Source organism: Sinocyclocheilus anshuiensis, unplaced genomic scaffold (assembly GCF_001515605.1).
Source record: "Sinocyclocheilus anshuiensis isolate Anshui unplaced genomic scaffold, SAMN03320099.WGS_v1.1 scaffold1898, whole genome shotgun sequence".
Lineage (NCBI taxonomy): Eukaryota > Metazoa > Chordata > Actinopteri > Cypriniformes > Cyprinidae > Sinocyclocheilus > Sinocyclocheilus anshuiensis.
In genome coordinates, this window is record NW_015547733.1 from 148,954 (window position 1) to 166,245 (window position 17,292).

At 36.9% G+C, this 17,292-nt stretch overlaps 1 protein-coding gene across 1 annotated transcript in view; it reads left to right on the forward strand.

Annotated features, from left to right (window-relative positions):
* LOC107704352 (NADH dehydrogenase [ubiquinone] 1 alpha subcomplex assembly factor 4-like) overlaps nucleotides 1–5,939 on the forward strand; it is a 7,148-nt gene extending 1,209 nt beyond the window's left edge. Inside the window, exons 2-3 of the mRNA XM_016507253.1 lie at nucleotides 940–1,034; nucleotides 5,189–5,939. Coding sequence (XP_016362739.1) covers nucleotides 940–1,034; nucleotides 5,189–5,503 — 410 coding nt within the window. The 3' untranslated portion in view covers nucleotides 5,504–5,939. The remainder of the gene's footprint in view (nucleotides 1–939; nucleotides 1,035–5,188) is intronic.
* The last annotated feature ends 11,353 nt before the right edge of the window (nucleotides 5,940–17,292 follow it).

Below are 17,292 nucleotides of genomic sequence, written 5' to 3' on the forward strand. Positions count from 1 at the left end.
AAAAGCGCATGCAGAACAGCACGTGAATTAAATGTTTAATCGGTATTGTTTTAAAGCAGATGGAAATAATGTAGTTTTGTGATTGCGCATAAGTGCAGTGTCCCGTGAGAGTAATTCTACCGCTGAGCTAACACTGATGTGAATGCATGTGGCATTCTACATTATATTGAGACGGAGGAAGGCGCCAGAAGTGCAGCCGATAGAATGTGCGCTGTAGCACGATACAACGATATTTCTTCAAAAGCAGATCGTGGAGACATTTTAATCGTCCACGATCAAAAATCGTCATATCGCACACCCCTAACTACCAAGTATAATCAACCTCACACACACAAACAAGCACAACGAAATCACTTCTCACTATTAAGTGGCTGTGTTATGAACATGCAAAACTGTATCGCACGCGTGCTACAGTGGTAAATTTATTCATCGCACAGACCAGTTTTTTCGTAGCACGTATATATGTCGCACTGTACAGCCCTGGATTGTTATTTTAGCAATAGCAGGAGGATCCTTCAACAACAATAATACACAAACATCTGTTATAGGCCCCCCGGTCTACATATTTTATTTAACATTATTCTAAAAATGCGCTTCATGTGGTAACATCTAAATTAATTAATTTTATTTACAAAAAAGCAACGTTAAGCGTAAAAATATCCACTTCGATTGTCTTGCGAAATGTCAAAAAATTGATTTTCCCAGATTTATGCATGGGCATCTAGGCACTTGCCTATGCTCGCACGTCCAGGGGGCCCAATTACAATTTCAATGCCTTCATTATCTTGGTCTCTGTTGCTTGTAGATCCAGAGATGTCCATGGATAGCTGTCCACTGTCCACATACTTTTGGCAATGAATTATATCCTATATGAAACTGCATGTTACACAGTTTTTTTTTTTTTTGTTGCATGATCTGACATATGTGTTTCTGTGCCAGCCACCAGCATTTCAGAAGAGGTTCAACAGAGGAACGATCCACTGCTGTCAATGCTCAAGGACGTTTATGTGGAGTCTAAAGATCCTGTTTCTCAGGTTTGAAGTTTAGGATCTTTTGATCTACAGAACAATTAAAGTCAGCACTAATTACTGTGATATCAACAGGACACATTCATTCAGATATATTAAGTTCCCTTTAAAAAATCATATCAAATTTCACCAACAATTTCAAAGCAATATTTCTTCAGTTGGGTTAATATCAGCATAGTTATATAGAAAAAAAATAGCACGGGCACTATTCAATAGAAACAGTGGGTCCAAACAATTCCCTTAATCATCCATCACAATGAGTAAAACCCAAAGAATATAGTTCTGATGTGCAGCAAAAGATTGTTGAGCTTCACTAAATAGAAACTGGCTAAAAGAAAATAGCTAAAGCATTGAAAATTCCCATTTCCACCATCAGGGCAATAATTAAGAAGTTTTCTCCAACTTCAGGCATTTTAGGAGATTAGGTTGCAAAAAGGGGGCTAATAATTGTGGCCAACATGTATTAGAGAAAAACCTTCCCTTTCCAGTTGTTTTACTTGAATGAAAAGTTAGATTTTGGTAAATATTTTTAATGAACGTTTTTGTATTTGATTACGCTTTTGAAATGCCACACATAATGTGCATGTGCCAGACAGATTTCACTGCAGTAGGTGCTGTGAGAAATCACTCCTGTTCTATGAAATCCTTAAGGCTTGTTCACACCGGGACGAAGATCGCTCGAGATTATCGCCGACGTTTAACGCCTCGTGACTAAACAAAGGGCACCAATGTGAGTGTGCACACCGACGCGCAAAACGCGAGGCGTAAAAGCGTCATTTTTTAAAAAACGCCTCGGGCTCATTTTTTTGGTTTGACGCGCCGCGTTAAAAACTGGCCGACCAATGAGATTGGCGCTTTTGTTCACGTGCCTGGAGCTGCTGAAGTTACAGTAAAACACGACTTGGTGGCGCTCAAGCACAAAACGGTCTTGCCGAGCACACATTGATACCTAAAGACGAAGAGGAAGTAAGTAGACCAAGAAGATGCATCGAGGCAAGATGAATGTAGAGCTGCTGGTCTCATTGGTGTCTGAACACAAAGGGCTTTATGACAAACGTGACAGCGACTACAAAAATCTAGATAAGAGGGAGTTGTTATGGAGAGGAATTGCAGATCAAATAGGATTTGATGTGTACCGGGGTATTTCTGTTTTTCATTAAGCGCCATCTAATGTCAGGGAGTGAATTTGCACGTTCACGCGGCTCATCGCCAACGAAAATCGCTTGAGTATGAACTCAAAAGACGCGTCGAAAAACGTCGGCGATAAGCGCGCGCGATAATCGGTGTGTACGAGGCTTTAGACAGTGTAAATGGCAAGAAATAGTCCATATTTTTTAGACAATTTAGAAACTAGGCTCAGAAACACTGTGTCTTTGAACAGTGTTGGGGGTAACGCATTACAAGTAACGTGAGTTATGTAATCAGATTACTTTCTTCAAGTAACTAGTAAAGTAATGCTTTTTTTCAAATAAGTAATGCCAGTTAATTTGTTTTCCCATTTATTGACTGACATCTCTCCTGTCTCCATGTTGAGAGAAATCAGGAGTAAGTGCAGAGGCGTTGTGTGTGCAGTGTAAACATGATGCTTTCTGTAGTTCTAGACTAAATGTGAACATGCATTTACTCATCTCACTCTCACAAAAACAGATTCAGTACTCCTCAAAATGAATAAAAACAGTAAAATGGGAACCTTCAATAATTACATTTTATATCCTTTCTCTGTTAATCCTATTTTTTTAACCAATGTCTCTATTGCTGACCTTCGATGATCTGATTCACCTGGACTAAAAATGACTTTAGATAAACTTAACATTTGTGTTTGTAGTGTAGAACTTTCTTTGCTTGTGTCCTATTCTTCATGCAATCCAGAATGAAAGGTTTGTGTGAGCTGCGCCCCCTACTGTACAGACGTGAATTTACATTTCCTTCAGCCTGAGGCTTATTCATTTCACTTTGTGAAAGGGCTTTTACATTTGCCAGAAATATAACTTTTTTTTAATATTAAAAACAAACAAGCAAGCCCCACCCAGATGAGAAAAAGTAATGCAAAAGTAACGTAACACATTGCTTTCCATAAAAAGTAACTAGCACGATTAGTTACTTTTTTAGCGAGTAACGCAATATTGTAATGTATTACGTTCCCCAACACTGTCTATTAGGGATGTAACGATTAACCGCGAGCCGGTTGAAAATCGATTCAAATATGTGACGATTCAAATCGGTTGAGATGCTAAACAAATTGCGATTCATTTAGGTGTAGGAGTTTATATGAATGTATGTCTGAGGGGAACTTACTGTCTTTAGAAAAGTTTAGATGGTATTTTTTCTTTTCATCTTGCCTCTTTTTTAGACAATTTAGAAACTAGGCTCAGAAACACTGTGTCTTTGAACAGTGTTGGGGGTAACGCATTACAAGTAACGTGAGTTATGTAATCAGATTACTTTCTTCAAGTAACTAGTAAAGTAATGCTTTTTTTCAAATAAGTAATGCCAGTTAATTTGTTTTCCCATTTATTGACTGACATCTCTCCTGTCTCCATGTTGAGAGAAATCAGGAGTAAGTGCAGAGGCGTTGTGTGTGCAGTGTAAACATGATGCTTTCTGTAGTTCTAGACTAAATGTGAACATGCATTTACTCATCTCACTCTCACAAAAACAGATTCAGTACTCCTCAAAATGAATAAAAACAGTAAAATGGGAACCTTCAATAATTACATTTTATATCCTTTCTCTGTTAATCCTATTTTTTTAACCAATGTCTCTATTGCTGACCTTCGATGATCTGATTCACCTGGACTAAAAATGACTTTAGATAAACTTAACATTTGTGTTTGTAGTGTAGAACTTTCTTTGCTTGTGTCCTATTCTTCATGCAATCCAGAATGAAAGGTTTGTGTGAGCTGCGCCCCCTACTGTACAGACGTGAATTTACATTTCCTTCAGCCTGAGGCTTATTCATTTCACTTTGTGAAAGGGCTTTTACATTTGCCAGAAATATAACTTTTTTTTAATATTAAAAACAAACAAGCAAGCCCCACCCAGATGAGAAAAAGTAATGCAAAAGTAACGTAACACATTGCTTTCCATAAAAAGTAACTAGCACGATTAGTTACTTTTTTAGCGAGTAACGCAATATTGTAATGTATTACGTTCCCCAACACTGTCTATTAGGGATGTAACGATTAACCGCGAGCCGGTTGAAAATCGATTCAAATATGTGACGATTCAAATCGGTTGAGAAATTTCAATGTAGTTTTCTTATTTACATTTACATTATATTTAAATTTTGTCATTTAGCAGACACTTTTGTCCAAAGCGACTAACAAATGAGGACAATCGAAGCAATCAAAACCAACAAAAGAGCAGTAATATGCAAGTGCTATATTAGTATTTTATTATAGTGTTATATTTCAATTTCACAAAGAAATGTGCAGCATTTTGTCCAAGCAATAATAAAAGGACACATTTAATTTATAATTTGTCTTAAATCTCATTTTGTTAAAAAAAAAAAATCGTGACTCGACTCGTGAAATCAAAATCGTGAATCGAATCGTGAGTTGAGTGAATCGTTACATCCCTACTGTCTATGAATCATTTTGCGTGTTTGGGTTTGCTGACATGTCTTTAACCTCTTAACTGTCACTCACATTTTTGAGCATAGACGTGAAAGTGCACGATCCAAACTTACATTTTTATAATTCATGAACGAAAACATTTTGTAACATGATATTGATGTACCATTTTCATGGTAATGCAATGTTTGATTTTAAAATGGGTTTCAAATTTTGAGATTTAAAGTTTTCAATTGATATATCATTTCTGATGATTTCTAAAGTGTGATAGAGAAAAAGGCAACAAAGAAGACTTTTTTTGACAAAGGTCAGAACTCCTGTTATGATGTAGATTTTTGAGGTGCACTCTTGTCAAAAAATAATCTATCACTTTTCCTACATCATTTTTAACAAAAACATTTTTGACCTTTCAAACGATATAGTTTGTCATGATTAGATTAGGATTTAATTGTAATATAGTGAAGTAAACTTAGGCATCCCACAGAGGGGACGGGTGACAGTTAAAGGGTTAAATTGCAGAGTTTAGAAAAGGTGGTGTGCACTGCCCTCTACTGGTGTGGCTGACTCTCTGTGCTCTGTGTGCTGCAGGCTGAAGCAGTTCCTGTAGTTAAGAAGGTCGAGCAGAAGATGCAACGCAGGGCGCTAAAGTACAGTATACCGGGCGACCCCTATGGGTTCTGTGATGTCACTGATGTTCCGAAAGGCAGACTGTCGCTTGTGGAAGCTTTAACTGCCCTGAACAATCACAAACGCCTGCCTAAAACATGGACTCCAGAGAAGCTGGCACAGGAGTACTCTCTGGACCCAAAAGATGCCAAAGCGCTGACAGATTTCTTTTTTCCTTTTGATGTCAAAATCATTCCACCAAAAACAGAGGAGACTAAGCAGATTAAGGATTCTTAGCAGATATGAACAGACTCGAGCCGTCTCTGAAACACGCACAGTATCTGAATACAAGTGTTTTGACATGTCGATTGTAGTGTTTGTATTATTTGTTTTTGAAGGGCCTGTCATAACTATTTATTAATTTGTCGTCTCATTTAAAGCATGGCATATCCAAACATTTATTTTAGTAATAAGATAACCAAGAGAAGATAATATAAACATTACTGGACTAGAAAGGAAGTCTTGTCAAATCAGATCCGTTTCTAGTGTAAAACATCAGTACAGCTTATAATTCTCAGTTAATATGTTGACTCAGAAATGCTGCATTATATTTGTGTGAACACTGCAGCTTCAATCAATGCATCTGTTTTCACTGACAATAAATCCCTGCATTTTGATCCAGTGTACCGAATATGACATTGTTTTACAAGGTGAACCATTCTCTGCCATTTTACACTTGAATATTTTATATTAATACTTTTTTTGCACTCCCAATTGTGTTATCATTAATGTAATGAGTTAATTTTGTGATTAATTACAATTTTATGTGGTATATATATATATATATATTATATTATGAACATTGCTAAACTTTTTTTTCTACTTGCAGATGTATCATGGATGTAGTTTAATAGGGGAGACATATTATATTGTTATAATATTATTATTAGCTCTGTCCCGTATAGCTTAACGCGTCTTAATGTAACGTTACCAAGCCTGTGAGAACGATATTGTAGTGGTTTGGTTGTTGTCGGATGTCGGATATTACCATAGACTGTATAAAAACAGGATATTACCATAGACTGTATACTCGCTTGAACCAGCAGATGTCCTCAGTGTGCATCGTTCGAGTGAATCATTTAGGTTGAGTTCATTCGAAGTTTCAGAATGCTTCATTCATCTTATCGCTGCATCAAAACTATACTCTTTGTTGTTTATTTCATTGTGTTTTATATTTCAAAATCACTTCTGACCGCGATATTCCCATCCCTCAACCAAACACAGCTGCACCGACATCGCTGATTGGCCGCTGAAAACTTCAGCTGGCGACTCCTGCATTTTCATTGGTTAACGGTGTGTAAATCAAATCCGGCGCTGAAATGTAATTGGTTTATTTTCAGTGACGCGTTACTCGGTGAATGCGGACAGCACGAGCGACGCGATGTGTTTGGGATGCATATGCGAAATGAGAAGCGGGTACAAAATGTATCATGCGTTCCTCTCCGTTTTTGCACTCGAAAGAACAGCGACGTTTTAAGTCAGTTTTTTTAGGTTATTAACTGTTACGAGATTGAACATCTGTTTTGCAACGCGGGTTTTCAGATTGAAATAACTTACATCCCCAAAACGGGCAGAACTCTGATGTCTTTTAAATGTCTTCTTTTAAACGTTTAGTGTTTTTCAACCGAAAACGTGGCTGTCTGGTTTTATTCCATTACTCGAAGAAATAGATCTAGCGGATGGACGCATATTTTGGGTGAAAATGCGGGATGTCGGAGCTTCCAACATCTGGCGAGAGAAAGCTGTATTTCTGAATCTGAGCGTATAATGGTGTGACTTATGCCGCATCATTTAACTTAATTCAAATAAGCCGCAGACGAGAATCAAGGTAAAACACCGACTTTTTAAATTATTGTGCAATGAAAGCAGTATATGAGATAAATATCATTGTGATGTTCTCTACTCTTTCCTCCATTTTAAATCAGCTGATCCACTTTCAAGGTGAATCTTTCAGATCCGTTCTGTTTTGAGGGATATTTATAAATTCACAGGATAATTATTATATGCGTGCAACAAAAGTCCATTTGTTAGATATAAAATCTTGTAAGAATCATATAGACCTCTAATACACCACTATGTCCAACTATCTTTGGGCGCGCGCGCGGCATCCGGTGCGTGAGGTGTGTACGCGCTCTGGCATAGTTTGCGCAAGCGCCAGAAGTGATCTCTTCGTGCGTATACGTCACTCATTGTTTACACAGTGCACAGTCATTGTAGATACGACGGCTAATCAAAATGGTACTTACTTGCGCTTATCCGGATTGTTCAAACCGACTTAAAACTAAAAGATTACGTTCTCTCGCGCGAATTCATTCGGGAGTGGTGACTTTCCACGTATTCCCAACTTCTGAGCCTGCTCGCCTGAAGTTATGGTTGATTGCTCTTCGGCTGGATATCAACACACCCATTAACGTAAACTACGCCAGAGCCGTACACACCTCACGCACCGGATGCCGTGCGCGCGCCCAAAGACAGTTGGACATAGTGGTGTATTAGAGGTAAAAAAGTATATAAATACTGTTCGGTTTCTGGCACAAACCGATCGTTTCGTGTCTTAGGACATCAATGTGTCGTCACGAGCCGCAGGGTTTAATTTGGATTTGTCTGTTCATGTTTTTTTTACTCTCATAGATTTTGTTACATTGCCATGCATTATACGACTGATAGACTGCAGCGGTTAAAGTTAAAAATCATCATATGTGTTCTACTGAAGAAACAAAGTCACCTACATCTTGGATGCACTGGGGGTAAGCAGATAAACATCAAATTTTCATTTTTGGGTGAACTATCCCTTTAATGAGCTTTATCATTTGGTGTCTTCTTCTAGTCTGGCCCTTTTCTGTCTGATTAGAGAAATGGAGGAATTTTTGAAGCGTCAGACCGTCTTGGACTACTGTTGAGGCCTCTTGAAGTGATTGTGGTTCAGAATGGATGGATACATTCTCCAAGCATAGATGAAGAGACACTTAATCATTTTATTCCTGTTGCTAGGATTCACAACTATTCATTATATATGACTGTCATTCACTCACGAGGTCGTCTCTGCTGTCACTATGGTTTCTGCTTGTACTGTATCACTGAGTCTGTTGTCTACAAGGTGCTTTTCTCTTCATTTTGACTTCTTAGAGCTTTTAAACAAGCCTGTTAATTTCAGTGCAAAAACAGCAACCTTTTATCACACGTGAGTCATGTGATCTCATATTCTATTTCTTGGATTCATTAGTATTATTCACAAAAGCCTGTTCCTTCTTGTTACATGTCTATGTAGAAAGTTGATCAAAGTGGAAAGTCTTAAATTAGCCAATATAGAATTTGTGGTGAAATATCTGATTTCACCTTGTGTGTGCGGTCCGGATAAACCCAATGTTGTGGGGACATTTGGTAAAACCTGATTTAAAAAGAAAATGTTGTGGGGACATTTTGTGGTCCCCATAAAAAAAAAAACCCGCTTACCCTGATAGCTCACGTATATCACAGAGACGTCTATTTAACCTCTGTTTACTCATCTGCGATACGTCTATAGGACGTTTCCTATCAGATGTCAAATAGACGTTTAGAAGTAGGGTTGGGTACCGAAACCCGGTGCCGGTCTGCAATAGTGTCTTGCAGTAGTGTAACCTATGTAACTGGTATGTACTAGAACCGAATCAGAACGCAGATTTCGGTGCCTCATTTCGGTGCCACCAATGCTTGAGCGATTGATTGAAATATTTGTTCTCTGGTTCTCCGAAACGGACGTAAGGATAGGAATAATTTCCCGACTGAGAAAATTCACGAACGCAAGTCGGAAAGCTCTAATAATACAAATCCAAAACATCTTTGTAGTAACGTGAGTGTCCATCTTGTTTTCACATTCCGACTTAAAAGCACAACTCGGGAAATGAGAGCATCCGAGGAGCTCGTGAATGCAGCAATTACACTTGCCCTGATGGCAACAGGTAGATACCGTTCTATACTGTAAAAAGCATATGGTAAAAAGGCTATGTCGATTAGCAATGGATTATAAATATACTTAATTATGATGAAAATACCAAAGATAGCAATAGCAATGCCTTTGTCCATATTAGGGATTTCCTGAGTCCTTTTCCTTCTGTGATACTCGTGTGGAGTTTCTGTGCGAGGACGCCATCTGGCATCCAGTATGAATGAAACGGGCATTAAATGTGTTTATTGCGCTCAATAATGGCCAATCCATCCTATTTTGGGTAACTTTTTTTATTTCTTTATTTTTTTTAAGTATCAGTTCAGGCACCGTTTAGGCACGGAACTGTTTTAAAAGTATCGATTTGGCACCGGTATCGGAAAAAACCCAAACGATGCCCAACCCTATTTAGATGTCTTTAAGATGTTTATGATTTAGAATGTATGTAAAACTGACATCTTAAAGACGTCTATCAGATGTTTGTACACAGCAGATGCTTTCCAGATGAAGTGATCTTTAACAGACATCTTGCAGACATACGTGTGCTATCTGGGTAAAAATCGTAGGCAAAATGTTTCCTGTGAGGGTTAGGTTTAGGGGTAGGGGTAAGGATAGGGTTAGGGGATAGAATGTACAGTTTGTACAATATAAAAATCATTTTGTCTATGGAAAGTCACCATAAAATATGAAAAGCCAGCATGTGTGTGTGTGAAGATAATTATGTGTGTGAGTATGCATGAGTCCTTGCATGTGCGTGGGTGAGTATCTTTGAAAGCATGAAAGTGTCTAAACAGCTTTGCCTTATTCTCTCATTGTTTTGCCTAGACGCGTTTGGTTAAGTGGCACCTTGGAAAACATTTAGGCCTCGCTTTTGTAGAGGAAACTTTTGACAGATTTTGTAGGGCTGCATCCGACTAAAGATTTTTCTAGTCGGCTTGACTAGTAGTCGACTAAACATGCAATTAGTCAAGTAATCGTACATTTTTATTAATGAATTTAATTAAATATATACTGGGGAGTGGGGAACTGAACAATAATGATCCTTTAATATATAGCCTAAATATATAAAGCTTGCCACAAAGCACAGGCAAATGTAATGACTATGTGTTGGGAAAAATAGCAAGGAGATATTTTAATTATTTATTAATAAACTAGTGTTTTCTCAGTCAGTGTGTTGGCTGCAAAGGTGAAGTTGACAATGTTGACTCGCCATCTCTGCAGAACAGTGACGTGCCTTCAGAGAGAAATGCAACACGGATTACATAATCAGAGAGAACTTGTTTTAGATTTGAATTGGTTTATTTTAGAGTAGACATTTTGAGCTTCCAGTACATATATTTCTCATGTCTGTAAGGCAAGTAGCCTATGAGTTTCGCCACGCTTGATTTTTGTGACGTGCTCCAGTTTACGGCAGAAAGCGCACCCTGTTCTTTCTTTCACAAAAGCACAACGTCTTGTTGATATTGTGAATGTATACAAATAAAAGTAGACCCTTTACAGTTTCGGATGATGCATTACTCTTATCTGCATGAGCAAAAATGATGGCGGCACAAACGTAGCACAAACGAATGGCATAGTTTTGGTGATTATTTCTTTTAATGGGGTGCCAACTTCACAGAGGTCATCATTTACTCACCCTTATGTCATTCCAAGTGTTCCAAACCAGACCTTGTTCTGCAGGACACAAAAGAAGAAATTTAAAATAATGTTTCAACTGTTTAACTTTCCTAAGCTCAAAGAACTGGGTGTAAAATTAATGTATATCTGAAGGGAACTCACTGTCTTCAGAAAAGTTTAAATTCCATTTTCTTTTCATCTTAGCTCTATGTGATGCCTAATAAAGTAGTGTTTATAAGCTCAGCGCTGCTTTGTGTAAAGGGGGAACCGCTGTATTTGTGCTTCTCTATAAGCATCACCTACTGTCAGTGAATATGCATTTTCATTCAGCCCATCTGCTGTTTTTGTTTAGATGCAAAAACAGCAGATGGGTTTTTGTTTGTGTATATTTTATAATATAAACTTGTATATAAATGCTTTTTTTTGCAAAACTTCTATTATTTTAATTGTAAAGTTTGTTCATTTTACAGTTTGGGATGTTACCACCAGAGTCTACAACTACATCCAACATGATATTATTCCTGAACAACATAGAATTACACAATATTTTCTTTATAATGGTTTGTAATTGAAATGCAGACAAATTGTGTGTGTGTGTATATGTATATTTCTTTCTTTCTTTTTTTATTTGTTAATTTATTTATTGGAATCAGTGGCAGTAATACAATTTAATACTTTACCAAAAAAAGAATAATAATAAATAAATAATAATAATAAGCCTACTGTAGTTTTTATAAAGGCAGGCTGCTATTTTTTGTTGCCCTTCCATCTACTTCTATTTGATACTAGTCTATCTATTTGATCTACGTTCATATTATGAAAAATTGCACCTTAGAGCAAAAAATATTTTTTGTCAGGATGAATTTTGTAATAATTGTATAATTTTACTCTTCCATTAATAGTTTTCATAGGTGAACCGTAAACATTCTGGTTTGTTAACTGTTGTACACTTAGGTTATAAAATTAAAGGTAGGGTAGAGGTCAGGTAAGGTAGACACTAACAATAGCAAGCTAGCTTTGAAAGCATAAGATCCCACCCTTCCTGCATAATCACTCTCCAAAGCCACGCCTCCTCCAAAACACAAGAACGCGCACAGGCAGACTAGAGGCTAACCGGTGACACGATGAGAGACGGCGATGGTGGAGGGTTGAATGCAACGCTGTCAGATTCCCTCATGTCTCATTCACCAATGAGAAAACATTACAGTACAAAGAGCATAATATTACAATAATAACACTTTCCATTCTCGCTCGGTCTGCAATAGTGTAATGAAATGCACTGATGACCTGAAACAGTGCTCGGAGTAGGGCTGGACGATATGGCCAAAACTTATATTAGTGTTGTCACGGTACCAAAATTTCAGTATTCGGTACCAATACCAGTGAAAATCCACGGTTCTCGGTACCAATTTTGGTACCAAAGCAAAACACAAAAACATGCTAATTGAACAACATTTTTATTAATAACATTAAACAAAAATTAAATGTACAAAACCAATGCCATTCTGTATACTTATTTAAAATTGTTTCAAGTTTTTCCACAAGTAATAAAAGTATGAAAAAAGTAAACAAGTTTCACCCAAAAGTTTAGTCATAGTTCTGCTGCCACTGAAAAACATCTGTAAACTGTTGTCTGTTTTATTTCTTAATTTCGGTCGATACGATATAATTCCGATATCGATATAATTCCGATATCGATATGAATACTATTTTTTTTAAAAAGCCTCGTAAACACTGCCAAGAAACGCCCACAACAGATGTCTGTGCATATAAACTTATGGAAAATGAATTTGCCAAGTCTATGACACCTAATATAAACCACATAATATTTTATTTAAAAAAAACAGCACAAACTAATTAATGTTTACCTTTTATTTGTATTTAGCCTTCATACAAATAAGAAATGTGAAATCACTGTCAAATAATCATCTCAGACTCACCTAATTAATATCTTTAACTTCAAACTATAGGCTAACTACCAGTCAAAAGTTTTTGAACAGTAAGTTTTTAAAGGGGTCATATGATGCGATTTCAAGTTTTCCTTTCTCTTTGGAGTGTTACAAGCTGATTGTGCATAGATAAGACCCCTGAAGTTGCAAAGACTAAAGTCTCAAAACCAAAGAGATATTCTTTATATAATGATCTTTAAAAAAGCATCATATGACCCCTTTAATGTTTTTAAAGAATTATTTTCTGCTCACCAAGCCTGCATTTATTTGATCCAAAATACAGCAAAAACAGTAACATTTAAAAATATTTTTACTATTTCAAATAAAATGCAATTTATTCCTGCGATTTCAAAGCTATATTTTTAGCATCATTACTCCAGTCACATGATCCTTCAGAAATCATTCTAATATTCTGATTTGCTGCTCATTTATTTATTTATTTATGATTTAACGCCATGTCAACAGCAGTGGCTATATTCATGGCAAGAGGGAACATTTCAATTTCACAATTCAGTCGTATATATCATTTCAAAACAGTTATATAACAATTTTGTTTGAAAATATATATATAAATAAATATGTACAAATATACAAAAACATACATATAATAAAAATAATAACAAGGCCAAAAGTAATAAGAACAATTATATAGAGTCTTTCAGCTTAATGCATGACAAAAAAATTTAAATAGTCCCAGGAGAATTATTTTTGACTTGCTGCTCAAAAATAATTTATTATTATGTTGAAAACAGCGGAGTAGAATTTTTTTCAGGTTTCTTTGATGAATAGAAAGTTCAGAAGAACAGCATTTATCTGAAATAGAAATCTTTTGTAACATTATAAATGTCTTTATCATCACTTTTGATCAATTTAAAGCATCCTTGCTAAATAAAAGTATTAATTTCTTAACAAAAAAAAAAGAAATTATACTGACTCCAAGCTTTTTAATGGAATAGTGTATAATGTTACAAAAGCCTTTTATTTCAGATAAATGCTGACATTTAGATCTTTCTGTTTATCAAAGAATCCTGAAAAAAAAAATGTACTCAACTGTTTTAAATATTGATAATCAGCATATTAGAATGATTTCTGGATCATGTGACACTGAAGATTGGAGTAATGATTCTGAATATTCAGCTTTGATCACAGCAATAAATTGCATTTTAAAATATATTCAAATAGAAAGCAGTTATTTTAAATAGTATACATATTTCAAAATTTTACTGTTTTTGCTCTACTTTGGATTAAATAAATGCAAGCAGAAGAGAATTCTAAAAAAAAAAAAAACTTAAAAATCTTACTATTCAAAAACATTTGACTGGTAGTGTACGATGATTATTCTTATAGATTGAAACAAATGTGCTTTAGCCAGTATAAAGAGTATGAAAATTGCTCTTGAGTTGCTGCAGAAAAAAAAAGAGCAACAACAAAAACGTTGCTGGAGACGGGCTGATTATTGAAAATGCAAACTGATTGTCTGCCAGCAGGAGGTGCTTTGAGAGCGGTAGAACTAGCGGTTTCTCCAGTAATGGCTGTAATCAAAGCAGTTCCGCTCATGAATGCTTCATATCAGATAAAATGAAAATGCCATCGAACCTTTTGTGAAAACAGTCCTTTCCCTTCAGAGATACATTCATATAAAACACCCGCGCCGTGTTTTGATTTTGAAACATGCCGTGCTCATGTTTATTCAACGAAGTTAAACTCCGCAAATAAATCAGTGTATGGGAAACACTGGTAATGTATATCAAAATATCAGAAATGTGTTTAAAAATCATATCACTGTTATTGAAAAAAATTATATCTCGATATATATTGATATTGAATTATTGTCCAGCCCTAACTCGGAGGAATGCAAATACATACGCTGACAGGCAGGTAGGGCAGCCTATCGTAGCCCTTGGACTGAGGGATATGATTGGAGGAACATTTTATGGTCCTACATCTTCCACAGATGATATAAATATATGTAGACCACTTAGCTTAGTGATTGCTATCAGGATGTGAAGAGACTTTGGTTGTTGTCTTACACAACTGAATTTCCTTTAGACAGCCTTAGCGTAGTTGGTCAACCAACCAATGTGGGTGTTTCAATGTGTAACTCCTTATGCTCATACGTATATGTTTAGCTTATTTCGGCCCTGTCTAAAATTGTCCCCTGTACGTGCATTCACTATTCCCTAATCCCTACATTAATTTTGCAAGATCGTTCACTCGTTTTCATTCTATTCTTCGAGTGGACAAATTTGGAAACTGAATGCACTGGAAGGACGGAGTTCATTTAGCATGACTCTCACAGTGCATGGGTATTTTATCCACTGTGGTTTTGGACACCACTACAAATGACAGTGCCTTCAATTATTGCGCTATTAAGGAATAGGGGCGATTCAGGACACAGCCTTTGACTTATAAACTTTTGTGGTGATGGAGAATTGCTCAGCGTAAGTGATCAGAGTAAGCAACATAATTAGAGCAAAAATCTGATCCCTTTTCGCTCTAAAACATGTCACTCATGAATCATCACGTCTGCCTGCTATCGCTCTTGATAAAAGTGGCTAAAAATAGCTAAAAGTGCGGGCTTCTCAGCACCAACACCAGCCAACTCTGCAGTGAGCGTGTGTGTTTAGTAACCTCATGATGACTGATTGGATGGAGTACATGCACACTTGGGTTTTGTTTATTAACCAGTTTGCCTATAAAATGTAAGTGTTAAAAACGCCAAACTGATCCCAAACTAAATGTTACCCGCACAATCAATTTCAAAACCACCCAATCAAGCAGAGATCCCCCCAATCTGGCAACACTGCCTACACTAGTTTGTTGTTGTTCCATATCATCTGTTTCCTGTATAATAAAGGACCGGGGCAGTGTTAATATCTTATGGATGTAGTAATTAGTACAAAAAAAAAAATTTGAAGGTGCATATGCGAACTGAACGTACAGAGTCTGGATACTATGCTGATGATGAAATTTATGCCATGTATGCTGTATGTATGCCTGATACAAACTAGGGCTGTCAAAATGGCTGAAAACTAAATTCTAATTGTTTACATAAATATTATCAATATTCGAATTATATTTGAATTTAAAAAGCATAATTTCAGTTGGGGGGGAAAAAAGCTGTTGGCTTCTCTCCTGAGGCCACAAGAGGGGGCATAGAGCAAAATATTTTGCACGTTTCTTCAAAGCATAATAAAATAACACGACTATCTTTGCATAATGTTTAAAATAATGCTTATAAACCAGATATAATTAATAAAGTTGCTTAAACTTTATTTTAAGGAATAGGGGCGATTCAGGACACAGCCTTTGACTTATAAACTTTTGTGGTGATGGAGAATTGCTCCGCGTAAGTGATCAGAGTAAGATTCAGTTCGCTGAAACAAAGCGGGCTTTAGAGTGGGCGGGATTATAAACATGTCGTTATAGTTGCACCGCCTCTACTGCCGCGACTCCTGAAAATAGTTTAATACATAGGACCGAAAACCAATCACAAAGAGTACTTTCTTCATTTAAAAACTTGAGATGCAGTGGGATGGGGAAAACCGTCATAAAGTCTTGAGACATGTTTTTTAAAAGTTGAACTTACATTAATTTTACATGGCTTTCTAAACATGCAGGCTCTCTTCTGCGAGACGCGAGTGCAATGGTGATAGATGTCCCTCTAGAAAATGTGATAAATATGCGTTCTGTGTGAACGGCTTGGTTTCGGTTTTGACGTAAACAACATCTTCCCCGCATTGATTGTTCTCTTTTTCTGCAATATTTTGAAGAAACAATGTAGCAGCGCCGCATCTAGTGGGTTCAACTGGACAGGCTAACAAAAGCATTAAAATGCAATGACACTTACATCGTGGTCGCATTTCGTGCGCCACTGATAAGGCTGCCTGAAGGCCCGGGTATACTTCACTTTCTGAGCTCGACACATATGTGCAGTACCACCTACTCTGTCTCAACATTCACCTCGCGCATGCGCTGTTGTACGCGCACTGTCCGCGCGGTCTCAAAAAATTGCCTGCACGCGGACGGGGTGCAGACTCTACGCGAGCCCTCCTGATGACGAAAATGACGTAATGTGGACGGTGCGCGGATGTGGACGGCCGAAGTATACTTTGGCCTTGACGCACACCTAAAATTAGAATGCAATGTTTTTGCATTCGAATGTGGATTTTTATTTTAAATTAGACTAAATTTTAAATTAAATTTAAATTTAAATTAAAAAAAATTTTTACAGCCCTAATACAAACCAAAGTATACTTGGGGATTTAGATGGACAGTAAATTAAAAACACACTAAAAGCCAAGTACAGACTATAAGACTGTTGCCCAGAGAACACTAATGGCGCTTTTCCACTACGTGGTACGACTCGGCTCAGTACGGCACGGCTCGGTTTACGTTTCCACTGCAGTTTAGTATCGCTTTAGAGTGGACGGGATTATTCACATGTCGTTATAGTTGCGCCGCCTCTATTGCCGCGACTCCTGAAAAACGTTTTCATTCCGCGTCGCCCCATCAAGCTCTCGCTGGATCCGCTCCTC